General features: G+C 36.7%; 1 protein-coding gene across 1 annotated transcript in view; it reads left to right on the forward strand.

The window, feature by feature from the left end:
* Positions 1-364: 364 nt before the first annotated feature.
* abcc3 (ATP-binding cassette, sub-family C (CFTR/MRP), member 3) overlaps positions 365-21,222 on the forward strand; it is a 71,500-nt gene continuing 50,642 nt past the window's right edge. The window contains exon 1 of the mRNA XM_065253516.2: positions 365-650. Coding sequence (XP_065109588.1) covers positions 615-650 — 36 coding nt within the window. The 5' untranslated portion in view covers positions 365-614. The remainder of the gene's footprint in view (positions 651-21,222) is intronic.

A 21,222-nucleotide genomic window follows, 5' to 3' on the forward strand; every position in this document is an offset into this window, starting at 1 on the left:
AAATTACACACTGCACCTTTAAATAAAGTTTAATATTATTATATATGGTAACCTTAATTTCAATCAAGTTTTTTTCATTTCTGTTATTATTAGCCTATTAATGCATTTTTGTTTGATGCTTTATTTTCCCCACAAAATAAGTTTGAATTCAAACATTATTTTAAGGACCCCCCACTAATCCCCAAGGGGTACAGGACCCCCTGTTGAAGAGCCATTATCCATTGTAATATGCCCTATGTAATAATCCCGATTTAAACAGCTAAGTAAACGTACTCTGTATGAATGCATGCATGCATGTGTGTGTACTGTGTCTGCATGTGAGGCTGCGCGCCCTTGCGAACTACGCAAACAAAAATGGGTGGAGTCTCGTGCCATGACAACCTCCGAGAGTCTTGTCTTTAATGTACCGAGGGGGCAAGTAGTTTTGGACGTCATATACGCCTGGGGAGGAGGGTTAGGTACTGGGCACAATAACAGATTATCTGTTGCCGGTCGATGCTGTTAGTTTGTTCATGTATGTGCGTGTGATCGTGAGTTTGTATGCAAAAACAAATGAGAAGAAGAGCCACATCCCCTCGGCGTAAGGAAGAGATCCAGTTAACAACACAGCAGCAATGGAGCACTTATGCGGGTCCACACTTCCATTCTGGGTAAGTTCTGATCAACTCTTAAATTATACTACATGTAGTAAAACACATTCAAATACGAGCCTAGCATTACGCCCATTATATCCGTGTAACCTAGTTTGTTTCGATGCGTTTAGCTGTATATAAAAGCGTGCATATTAAGACTAACGTTATATTAAAAGAATACTTTACCCGAAAATAATAAAATTCTGTCATCATTTACTCACTTTCATGTTGTGCTAAACCTATTTGAGTTTATTTTATCTGATGAACACAAAAGAAGATATTTTGATAAATAATTGAAAGGACATTGACAGTACCCATTGAATTCCATCGTATTTTAAGTGTTTTTCCTACTATGGAAGTCAATGGTTACAATCAGCTGTGTGCTTACCATCATTTATTAAAATATATATTTTTTGTGTATCTGAAAAAAAAGATATTCATACAGGTATAGAACAACATGAGGATGAGAAAATTATGACTATAGGAATTATGGGTGAACTATCCCGTCAAAAGAGTGGTTTTCAAACTGGGGGCCGTGGGGCCCCAGTTTAATAGCATTTTATAAAATACATAAATTTATCATCAATTTTGTGTATTTAAACCTCAGAAAAATAAGTAAACTAACCAACAGCACTACTTTGTATAATTTGATATGCTTTGTTTAAGTTTTGTAATATTTTATGTCATACATTTTCTTTGGTGGGCCACGGCATGATGCCCTGTACATCAAAGTACATTAGCCAAGCGAATCATCTTAACCCTTACAATTAACCCTAATTTTACTGTAGTAACCATAGTTTTAGTAAAACCTTATTTATACAGTTTTCAAAACTATGCCAGTACAAATTGCAATCCAAAACATGGTTTCTACTACACTTTACTATAGTAAAAGCATGGTTACATACATTTCATAAGGAAAGTTAGCCCATGTGGTTACTTAAACATGTAACAAAAACATTTAACAATTCTGTTCTTATCTAGTCTTCATTGTCATGAAAAACCGTGTTTTTTTTCGTGCATAATATTTTTGTATGATACAGTCATTAATTCACTGTTCTTTTATGAAATTTAATACTGTATGATGACAGCGTGTTCAATTTGAGTCTATGTAGCATCTCACGTGCAACTTCCACTAACACACATAAATAAGCATCTTCTCCAAATGGTGTGATATTGTCAGCTTCAGCCCACTGGCTGATGTAGGTTTCAGCAGTCCAGTTTGCACGTCACAGGTTCTGGAGAGGAATTTCTGTTGTTTTCAAGGTTATTTAAGTTACTGTCGTCCTTGTGCGTGGCCTAGTTATTACAAGTGACACAGTTGGTTCTGAGGGGCAGTACAGTCAGTAAGCATTACAGACCATGAACATTATCAGATAAGAAGATTGGGCATGTTTTCGCTGACTTTGCTATCATCTACAAGTGTTTTAAATGTCACAAACCCAGTGACCCCATCTGGATTCTCAAAAAACTCTGGTACCCCAGTCGTTTAATAGACTTAGACGTACAGAGAAATTTACAAAAATGACGTGTTGCACTATTACGGTAAAACCTTTCAGTTCAGTGTATGAAAATTTGATGAAAATCCTCTTCACTTTTTAGCCCTGTAGTACTGTAGGCTCGTTTTATGTAAATGAAGTGATGGACAGTAAAATGCAATACGCTTCTGGTATTTCCATGCTTCCCATGTATTTCACTGATCTCCTTTTCAAAGTTATTCTGTTTCTCACAGCTTATAGCTCATGTTTTTTGTTTTGAAAGATTAATGAAAAGATAACGCACATAGCATGAAGTCTGCACATGCAGGATGTAAATGAGGACTATTTGGTCATAAGTTTCCTTGCCAGGCTAAAGTCTCTCACATCTAATATCTAAAGCAGGGGTGCCCAAACTTGGTCCTGGAGGGTCGGTGTCCTGCAGAGTTTAGGTCCAACTTGACTCATCACACCTGGCTGGAAGTTTGTAGTATGCTTAGTAAGACCTTAATTACCTGCTTCAGGTGTGTTTAATTAGGGTTGGAGCTAAACTCTGCAAGACACCGGCCCTCCAGGACCAAGTTTGGACTTCCCTGATCTTTCATTTCAGTCTTTGACATGGCCTTACTCTGTCTCTATTAAAGAGATCAAGGTTATTTTTTCACATAATGTTCTTTGCATTTTTATAACCTTTCTCTCATGTGCAAATTTGAATTTCTCTCTTTGCCTTTACAGAGATATGTGTATTTTCTATAAGGACACGCATCAAACAGCGTATACAACATATCTATCGCGGACATTGCATCTTCATGCTATCTTATTTGCATGTGTTTGAAAGTTTTGACAGTTTAAACTTTAATTTTACACACACATGCACATCTTGTCATTCAGTACGAGTACAGAGCAAAGCTCTCTCTCATGTCTTAAAGCTACAGTAACCTTCATCTCTCTATAATATTAAAGAGAAAATCACTCTCTGCATATGCTTGAAGAACGGTTGTAAGAATGCATTTATATTATACTTCATACACAGTTTTATTTTTAGTACTTTTTACAGACATAAGCCTTTTTAATGGCATATTAAATTGATCTTTGTAGAATGAATATTTGTTGTGCTTATTTAATTCTGTAAAAAAAATTATGTAACTGATTCAATAATATAACAAGGTCAACATCTGTGCTATTAATTTATCTAGAAAAAGAGTTAACAGTTAGAAAGAGCTTGCAAATCACCTTGAAGAATCAGTATGGGGCATTGGTACTGTATCAGCCGATCATGATGACAAGACATAATTTCAACAGAAATTCTTTACAGTGAATGCTTGGGTTTGTCCATATTTTACCCAACCGTGGATTGAATCAACCCAGCGGTTTTTTTTAAGAGCGTGTGATGCAGTGTTAGAGTGACAATCAATCATTTTTTAAGGGGGTCCCTGAGTTCATTGAGAACCTGGGTGTGGGTTCCTGTTTTTCAAAACGTATAGATCATAGCTTAGCTGTGTATTCAAACGTATTGTGTTGTCACGAAACACTCAAAGACCTGGCTCAAGATTTGAAAAGGTTCAGACATTGCTGTCTGGCTGAGTTCAGCTCAATTTATTCTGCTCACTCAGATTTAGATTAGCTTGCTCAAAAGCCACAGGGCATGTAAGGTAACCGCCTTACATCGACTGCAGTTGAAAATGTGTGTGTCACCACACTCCTCAAAGGATACCCTTAAAGTCAGTAATGTTTGTAAGATGATGAAATACATTTCGCTCCTATTCTTTTTATTGATTTCTCTATAGTATCTCTCCCAACATCTGCCCCTCTTGTATGTAGCACACACACACACCATCCAAGTTCTCAGATGACTTTGTTTTTAATTATTGTAATTATTTATAAGGCGTCTGTTTTATAATTAGTTATTTCCACAAATTCATTACACAATGGACGTTACAGAGATGGTGCTTTATGTTTAAAACATTGATGTCCAATATCTGTATGACCCTTAAGGCATGCCATTGATTTCATGTATAGGTGAAATTCCTCACGGAGGAAGCCAAGGAAATGGGTCAGTCATAGAAAACTACTTACTCCAGAAAAGCCACGGTTCTTACGCTGAAATCAGTGTAAATTAGTTGTAGCATTGGTGTGTCCCAATTTCAAATGAGCCTGAAGTACAGTGTTTCCGCTATATACATTCAACCGTGGCGGCCCGCCACTCCTAAAACATCCCCGCCACGCCTGCGGTTGTGGATAGAAGGGATACAGCAAACGAAATCTCGTTGGATGAGCACTGTTTTATCCTAATCCTTTAACCAAACCCAACTCTAAATACAAAATTTCACACGATTGTAGGATGTATTTGTATCCAATTTAGCCAGAACCGCTGTTTTCATCCTAATAATCCTACCTCCAAATCTAATCCTTAACTTTTCGGTTTTGCTGTATACCTTCTAGACAAAACCCACAGCGTCAGCTCGCAAAAAAGCAACCGAAATGTCCGCTCTGCGAGACTGGCTGTCTAGAAATAAATTCCTTTCTGGATTTGCGTTGTTCACTCATTTATAAATAAATCTCCTAAAATATCATAATTTCCTCCATGGGTTTAGTTTCATGCACAAATAGATTTAAATCAACAGAGGTTTAATAAGCTACGTTTCTGTTTTGAGAAATAATAATAAAATAAATAAGCCTATACGAAATATGTTGCACTTAAATAATTATTAAATTGACAAAACGAATAAAAAAGTATTTGAGTTTCTGTTCTTTTTTTGTGACGCGCTCTAAAACCAAACCAGCAGAAAGCACGTCATGTTTTTAATGATTATAAATAAGCACAAGGTTTTCTCCTTATTGTGAGTTTACACAAATAAAAATACATCATTTGAAGTTTCGAATGTTGTTTTACTTTTATATTTATGACTATAAATTTAGGGTAATTTAAGCTGCAAGGTCATCACGCATATAATGTTCACCGGCGCATATCTACACCAACACAGCGCAGGGCTGCGAGAAAAGACATTATTAAACTTTTGATTTAACATATTACGAGTTTTTTTGGACATTCATTTGGAATCACTGTACTCATATTATCAACTTATCGGGCCATTAGTTATTCAGTATAGGCTATAAGCGCAGCGCACTGCTGAGCGCTCAGCTGTCAGTCAATCGTCTGTGCTTTAGATCGACACTCACAAAGTTTCACATTAAATGATAAGATATTTGTCCAAAAACAAAAGGCTAAATACTGAATACTACTTATATGCGACTGCAAGACATTAATAGTCGAATCTGTTTGTAAGGAAACTTACATTATTCCCGTGGAAGAGAAGAACGTTGGTAATAGAAACTTGAGGCAGACGGTGAGACTGTTTTATCTGTTTTCAGACGAAACAGCAGGGTCGGGGTACCCGCGGGTGAACCGCATAATATTTGATCTAACGGGTGTAATAGGCTATTCGCGTGTCATTTGTGTTGTAGATGCAGGTCGGGACTCAATAGACAAGAGTAAAATGCGGGTCTAACATCCAAGACCAAAATTCGACTCGTTTTTAAATGTCCCGTGCTTATTTGTGTTTAAGATCTGTCTGAAGACCGGTAAAGGTTTATATTTAACTGCGCGATTTGCGGTGTGACCGGCTCGGGGTCACAGTCTTTATGTCAAATGGTACGGGTGTGAAATAAAATTGCTGCTGATGTCGGATAACTGGTGGGTTGTTCTGTCAATCACAGCGGTGCGGATTATCAAACAGGACTGCATGACTCTGTAACAGCTCTGTACGCTAAACACGAGGACGAACTTGCAATGCACACTACATTAAAACTACAATGAAATATCCGAACTACGTACGTAGCTGTGTAACGTTTTTTTAAGAAAATACAGTTTAGATCAAACATAGAAAAGCAATATGCTATAAATATAAGAAAAAGTAAATGAGAGCGTGAAAATTATAAAAAAAATACATGTTAGTTTACTGTAGCCTATATTCTACATTAATTTTTTTTTTACATTTATAATCCTCATGGGCGCCCCCTGCCCCCACAGCTGAAAAAAATCCTAGAGGAAACACTGGAAGTACTTAATACATCAAGGGATTACCACAAAATCTTTAATACTGAATGTTACTATAATCAGAGCTAAAGCAATTGTTGGCATGTGTGAAGTGTCAGGTAAGGTCACTCATTTTGGGGCATACCATGTATTTGCTGGATTGGCACAGTTTGTTCAAATCTGTTTCCTCATTTGACCTGTTTGTTTTGCTGTAAAGTCTTAGAGTACAGTACATTGTCGGTCTGCTGGATTTTGACTGGATTGTCTTAAGACCGACAGCTTCATTGAATGAATGTGGCTTGAATTTGACCCTGTTAGAGCTGCGGTCATTTCAGGTAATACCTGTATTAATGTAAGGAGCATTGATGCACAGGTTTCTGGATTTTCGCTCTCTGCTTTTTGTGCTTCAGGGTAATGACAGGGTAATGGTTGGTTCTTTAAACTGTTGACTTGTAGTACTGATATTTTTTCTAGATAGATTTTCTTCACTGTCTTTTATGTGGTTACTTTGAAGGTATTAACCTACTTTTAATTACCTTAAAGGTAGGGTAACACATTTTGAAAAATGCTAACGGTAGCCGCCTAGCAATGAAATCCCGATCCCACCCTCAAGTCAAATCGCCATCCAAAGTCACGCCTCTTTCCAAACACATGAACACGCACAGATCAGACGGTCACGTCTCATGTCTCATTCACCAGTGAGAAAACTTTGCAGTACAAAGTGAATAACATTTCCAAAATAACCAACATAAACAACTGGTTTACATCAGAATTAGTTTAAGCACACGTTCGATTGTGTAGACGTAGTAACTATATCGTTATGCTAATCCGGAAAACGAACACAAATTTCATAAGCAACGCAACGTTTCATCAAAGTAGAATATCTGAATCCATCTCAATACAAACATATCGCGTACCTACCTTACCAAAATAAACAGTGCAACGACCCTTTCAGACCCTTTGCCTCCTGTAGCTGTTTGCATCTCGCGGTAAAGCAGTAAAGTTACAGATGTTAATTTGGGTTTTTGCTCTTGCTGATCCAGGCAGTTTTTGCTGTTGTTGTTATAAAAGATGCATTTAGTTTTGTTGCTCCTGTGTAGGTTGTCAATTCAGCAGAAAAGTTTGCTGTTCTCGCTGTTTACAGACAGAGCGCACGTGAACGAAAAATGTTCACGATGACGTATGGTATCTGCGTGGACTCGCTGCGCTGTGGGAGTTCAAATTACGCTTATGTATGAGGGACATAAAAGGAAACGTCCGTTCGGACCGAAATCTATGATTTGTTGAACATTTTTTGGTCCTACGCCTTTCACAGATGACATAAATTTTTACAAATACATTTAAACAACTTAACACAGTGATTGCTATCAGAATGTGAGGAGACTTTTAACCAGCATAACTAAAAATGTTTCAGGATCAAATCTGTTACCCTACCTTTAACTCATTCCCCGCCTTTTTTAAAAAGTTGCCAGCCAGCATTTTTTGTGATTTTCACAAAAGTTTCACAAAATGCCTTCCAGGAAAATTTTCTTCTATAAATATAAAAACATTCAAATATATCAAAAGAAGCAACCTCTGCTTTTAAACAAATAAACAAATAAGAAAACAAAACAAGATTTTTTTTTGTTCTCTTTTAATATGGGTAGGTTTCTTCAAAAATACCAAATTGTTAGCAAAAAGCTGAAATAATTGCATTTCGTAAAATATTTTTGTTAGAGATCAGATTCAGAACGATGATCAAAACAGAAAAATTACTTTTTGCTTCAGTTTTTTATAAATTGGGTAAGAGCCGTAAAAACTTGTCAGGAAAGCGTCATTGGCAGGGAAATGTTTTCTCTTAAATGACGAGATAATTGTGTGCTGCGTTTTGTAATGGTTTGCCTGGAAAAAGCCGAACTGTGATTGGTTGCTTTACATGTCAGACAGATGGTCTCTATGAAGCCGTTATGGAGTACATTGCAATCCTTTTCTGCAATTGGTCCGAAATTCTGACCATGTGAGACTGGGAAAAATGTGATTTAAACTATTTTAAGCATCCATTGGCTTACAGTTTTCCTTAGTGAAAGCAAAAAGGGTTTCAGGGCTCAACACAAAGAATTTTCTATACTGTCCGGTCAGGCCAGTGGTTCAGGTTTTAAATTGCCCTGCCAAGATTTTCACAGGCCCCACCAAAAAAAGATTTCAGTGTCATGAATAATTCAAAAGTCAAATTCAATTGCATACATATATATTTTATTCATCATTTGTTAAGACAATTGGCAATTTTTAATGAACTTTAATTCTGAAATTTCCCAATACTCTCATCAGGGTCAATAGTTTCAGGTATATCAGGATTAACTCTGCACAAAAATTGAGAACTCATATCAAAGAAATCTTGTTGTAAGGAAGATAATGACTCAATATAAATTAAGTAAGGGATAATGTAGAGGCAGCCGGTAGTTATCGGGAAATAAGCCCCGACAGTGTGATCAGGACCCGACGCGATTATTACACGGCTTCTTGTCACATAAGAAAAAAAACTGGACATGAATATGAAAATTTTATTGGCATATTTGTTTTAAATTAACATTTTTATCCTTCCGCGAAACTTTGCACAGATGCATAAAATGATCGTAATACCTTATTAAGATCCTCTGCTTCATACTTGTCTGTCTCCATTTTTTTCTCTTTTAGCCAGTCTTTGAGAAGTTTTAATGCCCATTCTGTATTTTTTTGTGTGTTGGCTTCGTAGCTGTCATGCTCTATTTTGTCAAGTTCAGTCTGAGTAAGCTCTCTGTGTCTTGTCGTGGTTGTCCAGTGTTTGTCACAAGATGGCGCCAAACAGACAGTAATCTTTATTGATCTTTATTGGCGCGGAGCGATCTTACTCGTAAAAGTAGTACCGGCTATGGGTTATTATTTTGGAGCGGTTATTATTCGAAAAGAACGAACCTGCAAATGTCTCAACTGACCAATCAGAATCAAGCATTCCAGAGAGCCGTGTAATAAACAATGTTATTAATATGCACTATGCAGTTCGATTCACTTTAAAATTCTCGCCATTAAGTTCAGTGGACCAGATGAAAGTTATCATCAATCCTTTTAGACACCTGTGCTGTCTGCTTCTCTCATGAGCTTTAAGGTTTTGTTTATGGTAGTTGCTTGTTCAAATGAAAAAGGCTCCCGACTTGTCTGCTTTACCTGGAAACTGACTGCAAACTTTGAAAAACATTGTATCGTTTCTTTCGTTGTGTTTTACCCAAGTAAATGTCTGCTTCCAAAGTGTCCAGAATTACGTTTTCATTTGGCCTCATAATTAGAGGATGCCGTCGTCTTAATGTCTCTTTGCTCTACCAGATGAAATAACACATAACACATGCAACAGTGTCCACAACAACCAATAAGGTAGGAGAAATCCCATGACATTGCTGAGAAGTTAATGTTTGTGACGCTTAAAATGTGTCTCGTGATGGTAAAATTGCAGAATACATACGGACAAATGGCCACAGGCAGAAAATATATTTTGATCATTGAGGGCAAGACAATACTGTTTACTATCCCGAGCATCTCTCACACTGGCCCCGGGCCACTGCGCAGTCCTTTATGTTAAGCCTTGGGTGTTCTTATCAGTCCACCCGGAAACAATTTAAAGGGTTTGAGACAATGAGCTCTTGAGAGAAATTATCTAGACAGAGATTGGAGGGTTAGTGTCATCAAAGCTTTAAAAGACATTCAGATTTTTTTGAAGCACTTTCTAAAAAGCAAACGATTAAACATATTCTGTGTGTGTGTGTGTGTGTGTGTGTGCAAAAAATGCATATTAGTTTTGTATGTTAGTTTTACCATTACTTTTTATGTTGCATTTCCTCAGTAATACTTTAAATTTACTTTTAAGTAGTTGCATGCTGTCTTACAAATAAAGGTTTAACTTTTAAAAGTGTTATTGTAAGAGAAAAGCCTAACACAGGATCTCAGTCTGTGCACAAATACTTTTGTTTTTAAATTGACAGAAACTAAATTCAAGTCTAAATCACACTTGTGAAAGTGCAAACATTTGTTTAAAGTCTCTTAATCCAAGCCCGCCAGCTATGTGACGTTTACTTTTGCACTATGTTTACCGTTTTGACTAACTTATTGGGTCGAGCAACAGGTGAAATGGGTTATGGTTGATCAGGGCTGCAGGCTAGCATGTTACTACTTGATATAAAGCGTCCATTGGTCACACAGCTTTAAATATGACAAAGGCTTAAAGGTTATAGGGCGGTTTCGCGGACAGGTCTTATTCTAGTCCCAGACTAAAATGCATGTTTGAGCTGTCTTAATTTTTTTAAACATATTGTACTAACATATCTTAACATATATCAGTGCCATTGTTTGATCTCAAAATGCACACCAGTTGTATTGTTTTTTATAAGATATGTTTGAAAAAATGACTTAAATGTCCCAATATAACCAAGGCCTAGTCCTGGATTAATCTTAACCCTGTCCGGGAAACTGCTACAATGTGTGTACGTTAAAGAGCTCCTATGGTCCGATTCATGATTTTACATTTCCTTTAGTGTGTTAGTGTCTAGTAAATGTTAACAATATGCAAAAGGTACAAACCCCAAATAAACGATGATGAGAGTTATCGTCTCCACCGTAAATCTCTTTTCTTGGACTACAACAAACACACGGATTGTAGGCAACAGTTAACTTCTTGGGATTGGTGATGTAGACAAGACCGGCATTATCATAATTCCTCCCGCTTCGGACTCACAGCCTGTAAGTTAACTCCTGTTAGCATTGCATTGTGACTGAATCTTTCAAACATGGTAAAGAGCTTCACAGTTCCGGCTGACGTCAGAGATTTTTAAGGCCAATCACAACGTACAGATTAGCTGGCCAATCAGGGACACAGAGGTTTTCAAATCAATGAGTTTTGTACAAAATCTGTGAGTTTCAGCAAAGAGGGAAATCTGGAGCTACAATAATGTATGTTATGTGAAAAAAATGTGTTTTGAACCATAAACCACACAAACACATTGTGTTTGCACAAAATAATGTTGTTTTTATCAAGAAATAGGTGCACTTTAAAATACAGGGTAGTCTTCCATTTTACAACCTTTAGAAAGCCATTCACAGATTTTTCAAAGAGCGCCGTGGCTGAGCAATTAGGTTGCAATGTTTGCTTGGGCTTTATATACAAACATTCACTTGAGGACATGGACAGCCTCTAACAGTTCAGTAGAGATCGAGGTTAGAAAATCTCTCACTCCGAATGAATCTCGCAGTTTCACTTCTTTATTATAACGGTCAGAATTCCCCCTCATGTGGGCATGTCTCATCACCCATGCTGATTATGTAGTCTTATGATGACTTGGAAAGGAAACATCATGCCTAATACTATGTTTGGAAAGCAAAAGCTTGTCCTTGTGTCACACTTCCTGTTGTAGTCAGCATGTTTTGCAGTGATTTGCAGAATTTCCATGGAAGACTTTCTTTCTTTCTGGATTTGTATATTACCAATAATACAGCCCATGATTACAATGATTGCATCTGCATTTCCTATATGCAGGGATGAAATACTGCAGTCTTATTGCCATCTCATAAGGAAGAAAAATCAGTTTTTAATATCTCTTCTTCTAGATGTCAATGAGATAAGCAAAAGTTAAAGGGTTAGTTTATAGACTGCAGTTTGATTTACACAATCAAGCCCAGAAAAGAATGAAAGGCATTGCCAAAAAGGTCCATGTGCCATCAGTACTGCCCTACAAAGGCAAAAGACCTTAACTCGCTAGAGTGTGAAACTGAGAAAAATGACTTTTTCAAAAGTTTAGACTTATATTGAGTTTCAGTTGTCAGTTAATTTCTTCTTTATTGTTATTTTCTCGAAAAAAACATAAAATTGACTCAAGATACTAATGCAAATAATAAAGGAGGTCTGGAATGTCTCAAAAATATCAATAAGTACTTTTTGACCAAAAACGAAGTTACTGCCTTTTGCCTTTGTAGGGCAGAGTAGTATAATATTAATATTATGAAGTGACGAGAACACTTTTGTGCGCAAAGAAAACAAACATAATGATTTTATTCAACAATTTGTTCTTCTGCTTTGTGGTTCACGTGCTGCTGATGTCACCTGCTGACATAGTTGCCAATGTTTTTTTTGTTATTTCCCTTGTTCAATTTTAGACATTATACAAACAATGTAAACAATACTTAAAGAGGCTGTATAAATCCACAAATTACTTACTAACCAACGTATTCTATGACTTAGAACGAGACATAGGGTAAGTGATTTATGATAAAATTGTCATTTTGGGGTGAACTAACCCTTTAACTTTTGCTTAAACGGATAGTTCAACCAAGATTTAAATTTCTGTCATCATTTACTTACCATGTTGTTTAAAACCTGTCTGAGGTTATATATTCAGTTGCACACAGTTGACGGTACCCATTGATTTCTATAGTAGGAAAAACAAATACTATGTTGTTAGTCAAAAGCTTTGTGCTTACCATCATTTATCAAAATATCTTCTTTTGCGTTCAACAGAATATAGAAAATCATACAGATTTAAAACAACATGGGTGAACCATGCCAAGTCCCAGAAACCTCACAAATGTCTCCATTAAAGTTTCAGAACAATGACTGAGCTCAGATTTGCCAAGTCTGAAATAAAAAGTAAATATTACTGAAGATTTCTCACCAAATTTACCCACATTTAGATTAGTTTACTCATGCATTCTACATTAATTTTACAGCTCTTAATGCATTTTAACTATTGTCTTACTTGTAGTACACTGATAAGAGATATTATTTAGGGATGCACCGATACCGATACTGGTATCGGGTATCGGCCTCGATACCACATTTTCTAAAGTACTCGTTAAAAGTCCCCCGATACCAGGGATCGATACCACGGTCTGAGAAATGTCTATGTTTGAGCGGCGTGTAAGGGGTTAATGCCTCTTGTGTTTCTAAAGAGGCAGAGTTTACAACAAACTGGAAAACTAGTCCCTTGTTTTTTTGTTAAATTATATGACTAAAGCTGTTACCTGTAAATTTAAATCATGTTTTTTATTAAGTACTCGTGCAAGTACTCGTACTTGTACTCGTATTCCAAAAAAGTGGTATTGGTGCATCCCCAATATTATTTTTATTTTACATTGTTTACTCAAGGATTGACTAATTAATCAGCCTGGCAAATATCAGTCTTTCTCTATAGTATATATTGTGTCTGTTATTACAGCCAATGTTTTACGCTCTACCATGTGTGCCTGTAACATACACGTCTCATATGATATAGTAAATAGTCACGTTTACGAGCTAATTTTTAACCATACCTTTTAACTTATTAATGTTTGAGGTTTTTGAAAACAGTGTATACCATTGTGATATTGACTGACGGTTTTCAGAGTGTTGATGATATCAAGAGGTAAGAACCAGAGGGGCATAAATGGCATTTCACCAACTTTACAGGAGGGCCAGAACAAAAAAAATGATCATGGTTTGATCTGACTTTGTGTACTAATTACATACTTTTATAACTCCAAAATGATTAAGAATTGACTTGTGTCCTTTTGCCCTTTCATATCTCCATTTCAAACAAAATGTCACTTACGCCCTTCTAGTTCTCACCACAAAGTAAATGGTGATATGTAGCATCTCCTAGCATAGAGAAAGATGTTTTTTCGACCTTACTTTGACCCTCAGAAATAAACTGTGTTTTTTTGCTGCTATAGTACATGTGACATGTCATGAACACTTGTGGTCAGTGCTTCCTTCTGGTTCTCACGTGCTCATGGGTTTACTATGTGTCAAATATTTAGAACCTGCTCCATCCATTAATAACAGGTATGGTATACAGTATGACAGGATCACAAACAATCGAATGTTAACATACAGTAAGGCTGAAGCTATTCTGGTTGCTTGTGTTTAGAAAGAAACAGCATTGATCTAACTCTCACCTTATTATCTCACTGTTATTGAACAGAAGTTTCTAAACACTATTGTAAATGTTGATGGTCATTTGTTCATCTGTATGATGTTAAAGATTTGGAAAAATTCAGTACTCTGTTTCAATACATTCACTTTGATGAACTGAGAGAAAGTTTTGAGTGCTTGATTTCAATATCAAGTACAAATTTTAACTCCTTGTCCTATGACATACTGTAGTGACATCATAACCATGACAATTTCTAAAAAATATATATTGTAATAACCATTAATTTTGTGGGCAACTTATAAACTCAGAAAAAAGGTACAAAAGTTGTCACAGTGGCAGTACCCTGCATATTGGTACATTGGTACCTTAGAAGTACATATATGGTTCCTTTAAAGGGACACTTCACCCATTTGCATTAAGCTTTGTATAGTTAGAACCCCAGTCATGTTTTTGAATGGTCATGCATCATTTCCTCAGTTGCCGCTGAGACAGGAGAAATACAGATTTCAGTGTTGCACTTCCTTCTTTCAATGATGTAAAAATCATCATTTTGCATCATTGAAAGAAGGAAGTGCAATGTCTTTGTTGAGGGAGTGAGACTACAAACACCCCTTTTCTCGGTCAAATAGGCACCAAATTCTAAATGTATGTTACATTTCGACTACAAATATGACACACTTTCAATAAAGATTAATGTTTCTACGGGTGAAATGCTCCTTTAAGGTACATATCTATACCAAAACATATTAGAACCTTTTAAAAGGTACCATCCCAGGGACAACTTTGTACCTTTTTTCTGTGAGTGTAAAAGTATTTTGAATGTGACTACTAGCGTGCCACTTCCCTTATTTTACATTTATGCATTTGGCAGACACTTTTATTCAATGTGACTTATAATGCATTACAAGGTGGTATACATTTTTTATAGTTTGTTGGTTCCCTGGATTCGAACCAATGCCTTTTGCGCTGTTAATGCAATGCTTTACCACAGAGCTATACATGAGTTTATTCATCCAAAGAACTTGCAGTGTTTAATGTATATGTTTTATCAGTGTGTGTGTTTCCTGGGCATTGAACCCATGACTTTTGTGCTGCCAATGCAATGGAATTGAGTTACAAGATTAAGAAACATTTTATTTTAGGCAAAGCAAAGTACCGTTTATTTTCCATTTCTCCTTTTTAAATATATATTTAACCCATTTTCAAGATCCTCAGAACTGGATTACCTTATAAATCTTAATAAGTGCTATTAACTGCATCTACTGCCGCCCACTTAAGTTGTTCTTTTATTCTGGTTGGCCGTCTGTATTACATTACACTGGTGAAACAGGGGCCACCTTTCCCTCCCCCCTGCTGGGGGTTCAGCCTGGGTTGAGGTTTCCCAGTGGGAATAGTTTGTGGTTGTCAGCTAGTATTTTTTTCAAACAATGTGTCAGTGGACAGCTCACTGAGACCTGCAGCTGCTGAGACTCTGCGTGTTGGGACAGCCACTTTACTGGATGTGGCGTAAACATTCTGCACTACTGTGTAAAAATGCATTTTTTGTTACTTAAGAGTTAAAACAGAAAGACCTAAACACAACAACACATACAAATTAAGCTCAAACAATAAATGGCTTGAAATTTATTTCTGATAATAAGTAGGAATTTCTCCCCTGGATGACTGGTGGTATGTCAGATTTATTAACTTTGGGGGAAGGGTGGGGGGCTATTAGAAAAATTTAACAAAAGCTCAACTCGTATCTTTGTGTTTGTTATATTTTTGCTGTGCATTTTTTTAAAGCAGCTCTATAATGAAAATGACATTTCCAAAGTTTACATTTGCATTTTAAAAAGTATGAGCATGTTTAATTAGTAACAACATAATATGGTAGCATAATATTAGTGTCCGTCACTTTAAATGCATCATTTCTCCCGCTCATGTTTTAGCAACTCGTCCATAGACCATCCCCTCAAAGTATTTAGGGCAGAGGTGGTCGAATCAAGTGGACTAAAGATACGGATTAAAATGGGACTGTGTCTCTCTCTTCCACTTATAATTAAATCAAACAAAATGCATCTTAAAGTGTTGTAAATGTTGTGAAGACACCGCTTGTCTGCTAATGCCTAAACAAGAGTCCCACTGACTGAAGTGAAGGGTTGGCTGGTGTCACTTAAGCCCTTTTCACACAGAAATTCCGTAAAATACACGTAAAATGCATCCTGGATTTTTCCGGAATAGTTAGAGTTTTTGTTCGTTCACACTGCCAAGATTACACGGCATCTGATGGTCCCGGAAAGACACAGGACATGTTGAAAGTCCCGCCCTCTCTTCTACGCAGCGTCTGAAGTTTGCATATTATTTATTATTTCTCTCTCCAGAAACAACTCGCGTGAATTTTTGTTTATGATAAGACTACAAAGGAGCGCGTGAATGCACAGTTCTATGCTGGTGAATGATCTCAGCTTCAGAGTGGATATTTGACATGCGGGTATTTTCGTTTATTATAGCTCAAATGAGCAAGTGACGCGATATTCTTTTATGCTGCTGAATGATCTCCGTTTCAACGTAGTAAGTAACGAGCTAACTTACCTGATATCTGCTTCAGTCCAGTTTGCTGAAATTTCTCGTAGTGAATGTTGTAAATCCCTGATTTTAAAGAGTTGAACCAACTTCATGTTGCCATGACACGCGCGTCCTCACTACGGCACGTGCGTCATTGTTTATGCGTCTCATATATCATTTCCTGATAACTGCTTCAATCTAGTTTGCAACATTTCTCGTGGTGAATGTTTATATGCATGTTATCTCTCGTTGTAAGGAGCTGAACCATAACTTGTGTTGTGGTGAGGACTTCGACACGCCCTTTACGGCATTCTTGTTCACACAGAGGGTTACCCGCGTATCTTACTAGGTCCTCTTTCCGGCAACGATCCCAGAAGATTAACGGAACGAGTTTTTGTTCACACAGACGCTTGTCTGGCAATTTTACGGGTATTTTCTGGGACCAGAGGTCTGTGTGAATGAGGTTTAAGATACAGTTATATCTGCAACAGGCTCGTATTGGCTGATAAAATTAACCGGTCGGGCTCTAGAATTGAACACTTTCTGACTGTACACTTTAAGTATGAATAGACTTCACTGGTAATACACTGAAGAGTTATTCCCCCACCTTTTGCCCCTTACACTGTAGATTAAGCCTTAAGACATAATAATAGTGATAATCTTCAACAACAAAGGGAGCTTTTGAAGTGTTGCATCAAAAATGCCTTATTAAGCCCAATTTATAGTCGTCCGTAACCTTGCAAAAATTTTTCTTCTACGCAGACCCCAAGCACAGTGATTGGTCCAACTCCACCAGAACCCCTCCCGTCAGGTAAAAAAACTGCGTCATAGGTATTTCCATTTGCGACAGTGAAAACAAAGAAGTTGAAGGTTGATTTAACTCAAACTGCAACAAAAGTCGCTGTTTATTTACTTCCATCATTGCTGGTCTTCTCAAATCATACACAAGTTGCTGTTTCTTCTTCATTTGTGGGTTAACTTGCCAAGCTGCTTCTTCATTGATGGTCATGGTGCTACTGTGGTTACACACATGGATGCTATCTCAGCTTTTTGCTCAAAATTTTGTATTTTTGAAGAAACCTACCCATATTTGAGAGGTAACTTTTTTTTGAAAGCATAGGGTCTGTTCTTTCATTTGATATATTGTATGTTTATATAAGAACAACATTTTCTAGAAGGCATTCAACTTTTGTGAAAATCATAAAAATTGCTAGCACTGGCAACTTTTTTTAAAAACGCTGGTGGGGAAAACGTTAACCCCACTTCTACCCTAAACCCAAACACTTCTCAACCATTTATAGAAAAAATGAAATTTTGAAGATGGGTTTCAAGTTTTATATAACAACGCTTTGCAGAGCAGCCGTATGATAACTGTAATATTTAAAAGACTTCCCTTAGGACAGCTGAGAAGTTTCAGTTAATGTATATAAACTGAAATTGGTTAACCAGCTGTGTTCATTTTTTTTTCATAATGCGTGTCTGCAAAATATAACCATATATGGTGTTTCTTCCTGCCTCGACATTGAGCAATCTAGGTTTTTCACTGTATGTTTGGATTACTCTAAACATTTATGGAATAGGTTGAGTGTTAACTACTTCATTGTTCATCAGCTCAGTCCTTTGATGCTATATTTTGTGGTGATGGTGTTTTTTGTCAGTGCACAGAATTAATGTACAGAAAGGCTTTTGTGCTCAGTTGTAAAGTGCTTTGTTGCTTTTATTTTCAGAAATCCATATGTCATTTCCACCTCTAACCCTACCTTTTTTGTCAACACATGCATTTTCTGTAGTCAGATAAGGGTGTTCTGGTGTAGTATACAGTTTTACAAGTAAAGGTTCCTAAAAGGTTTTTTGTCAGGTTATATAATTTTATAAAGAACCTTAAAGGATTTTTTCAGATTGTGAAAGGTAAGAAATACACTGTTAGACTTTTTATGATATTTTTACGGTAACTTACTGGCAGCAATATTGTCTGTAAGTTAAGCCCTTTTCACACAGAAATTCCGTAAAATACACGTAAAATGCATCCTGGATTTTTCCGGAATAGTTAGAGTTTTTGTTTGTTCACACTGCCAAGATTACACGGCATCTGATGGTCCCGGAAAGACACGTGACATGTTGAAAGTCCCGCCCTCTCTTCTACGTAGCGTCTGAAGTTTGCATATTATTTATTATTTCTCTCTCCAGAAACAACTCGCGTGCATTTTTGTTTATGATAAGACTACAAAGGAGCGCCTGAATGCACAGTTCTATGCTGGTGAATGATCTCAGCTTCAGAGTGGATATTTGACATGCGGGTATTTTCGTTTATTATAGCTCAAATGAGCAAGTGACGCGATATTCTTTTATGCTGCTGAATGATCTCCGTTTCAACGTAGTAAGTAACGAGCTAACTTACCTGATATCCGCTTCAGTCTAGTATGCTGACATTTCTCGTAGTGAATGTTGTAAATCCCTCATTTTAAAGAGTTGAACCAACTTCATGTTGCCATGACACGCGCGTCCTCACTACGGCACGTGCGTCATTGTTTATGCGTCTCATATATCATTTCCTGATAACTGCTTCAATCTAGTTTGCAACATTTCTCGTGGTGAATGTTTATATGCATGTTATCTCTCGTTGTAAGGAGCTGAACCATAACTTGTGTTGTGATGATGACGCGCGCGTCCTCACTTCGACACGCCCTTTATGGCATTCTTGTTCACACAGAGGGTTACCCGCGTATCTTACTAGGTCCTCTTTCCGGCAACGATCCCAGAAGATTAACGGAACAAGTTTTTGTTCACACAGACGCTTGTCTGGTAATTTTACGGGTATTTTCTGGGACCAGAGGTCTGTGTGAATGAGGTTTTACTGTAAGAGCCCTTTACAGAACAGAAGCTTAACTGTAGATGTGTTTTACAGCATGATGCAATTTTATTGTACAGCAGAACACCCTTACTGTAGCTTAGTTTTACAGTATTGTACTATAATTTGCTGTAAATAAATGACACTAGTCCATGTATAACAATTATATTTTTTTATTAAAACTCAATATAGATTTTTAACAATGCATACAAATTCATTACAATTACTCGGTGCAACAGTTTGAAAGTAGTCCAGTTCCATGCGAAACCCTTGAAGTAGCAACCCTAATGCAGAGACTTATTTCAGTCTGAAATGATCTGTATTATTGAAAGGCAAATACAAAAATAGGTTAGAAAAAAATGGATGTTGTTGAAAATTCTCAACATCCCCACTTAATATTTACATTGTTGAAATACAATGTTGCTATTTGAGCTATATGATTAAAAATTAAAATTAAAAGTGTTTTTTTACAGTACCAGTACTGCTGGAAAACAGCACAGTACTACAAATTTCCAAAGGTAATGGTATGTTAGTGTAAATGGCATGAAACATCATATGCATGTAACAACCATAATGCAAAGCATATTACAGTAATAAACTGTAATTAAAGAATATAATGTTACTGTTAGTAGTGAATCATAATACTGTAAGTTTTCTGGTCAGTGTTGTTTAAAGTGTCGACTCATGATTCGCTCCTCCCGCAGTTCGTAACTCCTTCTTTTTGGACGTTATCGGAAAGAATCGTTAAACTTTTATAAATCTGATCAAACAAAAGACTCCAGATTAACATCAGATACGCAGAAACAGCTTGTGTTATGGACAGTTTAACATGTACTAAAACACACCTACACACCAAAGGAAATTGTGAATCAGACAATTGGTGCTTTTCAATTAGAAAAAAAATGCAGCATCCTTTTAGTTTCTTTGTAAATGTTTGGACCATATACACAAAAAATTTCTTGGAGTCAGCTTTATAATTTCCAACCTTCCCACGAAAAACATTGAAGTATTATAAGTATGGCTTTAAGGCACCAACACAAAAGACAAAGCCCAGACAGAGCGTTTGACAGGTAGGAATGCGTAAGAGGATGTGGAATGAGCCGGATCAGCTTCAAATCAAACAGGAAAACAGCACATTTCTAAATGCGAAGCAGAACCCAAAGTGGTGAACAGATGTCTACATTAGAGTAGGAGCATAAGTATATACCCAGCCTTTGCTTGCACGATGAATAATCCCTATAGAAATCAATAAATTACTGAGATTCTCAGACACAGCATAAACATCAGTATGTAAGCATCCTTAACAACTGTACAATACATTTAGTATTGTACTATTACTAGTACTTTTCTATTTATAAGGCTCAGCATGACAAAAAAGAAATACATGCCTGTGCATCAGTGTTAAGTGTGATATTCATCTGTTTTTTTTTTTTTTTTGTTATACATGTTACATTACTATAATAATAACAGTAAATTATGCATACACAAAAGCAACCAATTCTAAACCCAACCTCTAAATGTTGTCAATGAATATTAACTCAGAACTTGTTTGTGTGGTTACACTTTAACAAAATAAGGTAAAATGTGTGTAATATGATATCAGTGCCTCCAGAGGTGAAAGAGAGAGTGAGTAAATCCTGAAGGAATGTTCCTCTTCTGGTTTGCTAAGTGCGCCTTCATACTGATTGTGTAAGTCACCGAACAAGATGAGAGGTGCAGAAGGCATACCCAGACTGAGATCTTTAAAACAGCACTGAAGGAAGTTAACACAACCCAGCTGGCC

The sequence above is a fragment of the Paramisgurnus dabryanus genome, chromosome 1 (genome assembly GCF_030506205.2).
Source record: "Paramisgurnus dabryanus chromosome 1, PD_genome_1.1, whole genome shotgun sequence".
NCBI classification, from domain to species: Eukaryota; Metazoa; Chordata; class Actinopteri; order Cypriniformes; family Cobitidae; genus Paramisgurnus; species Paramisgurnus dabryanus.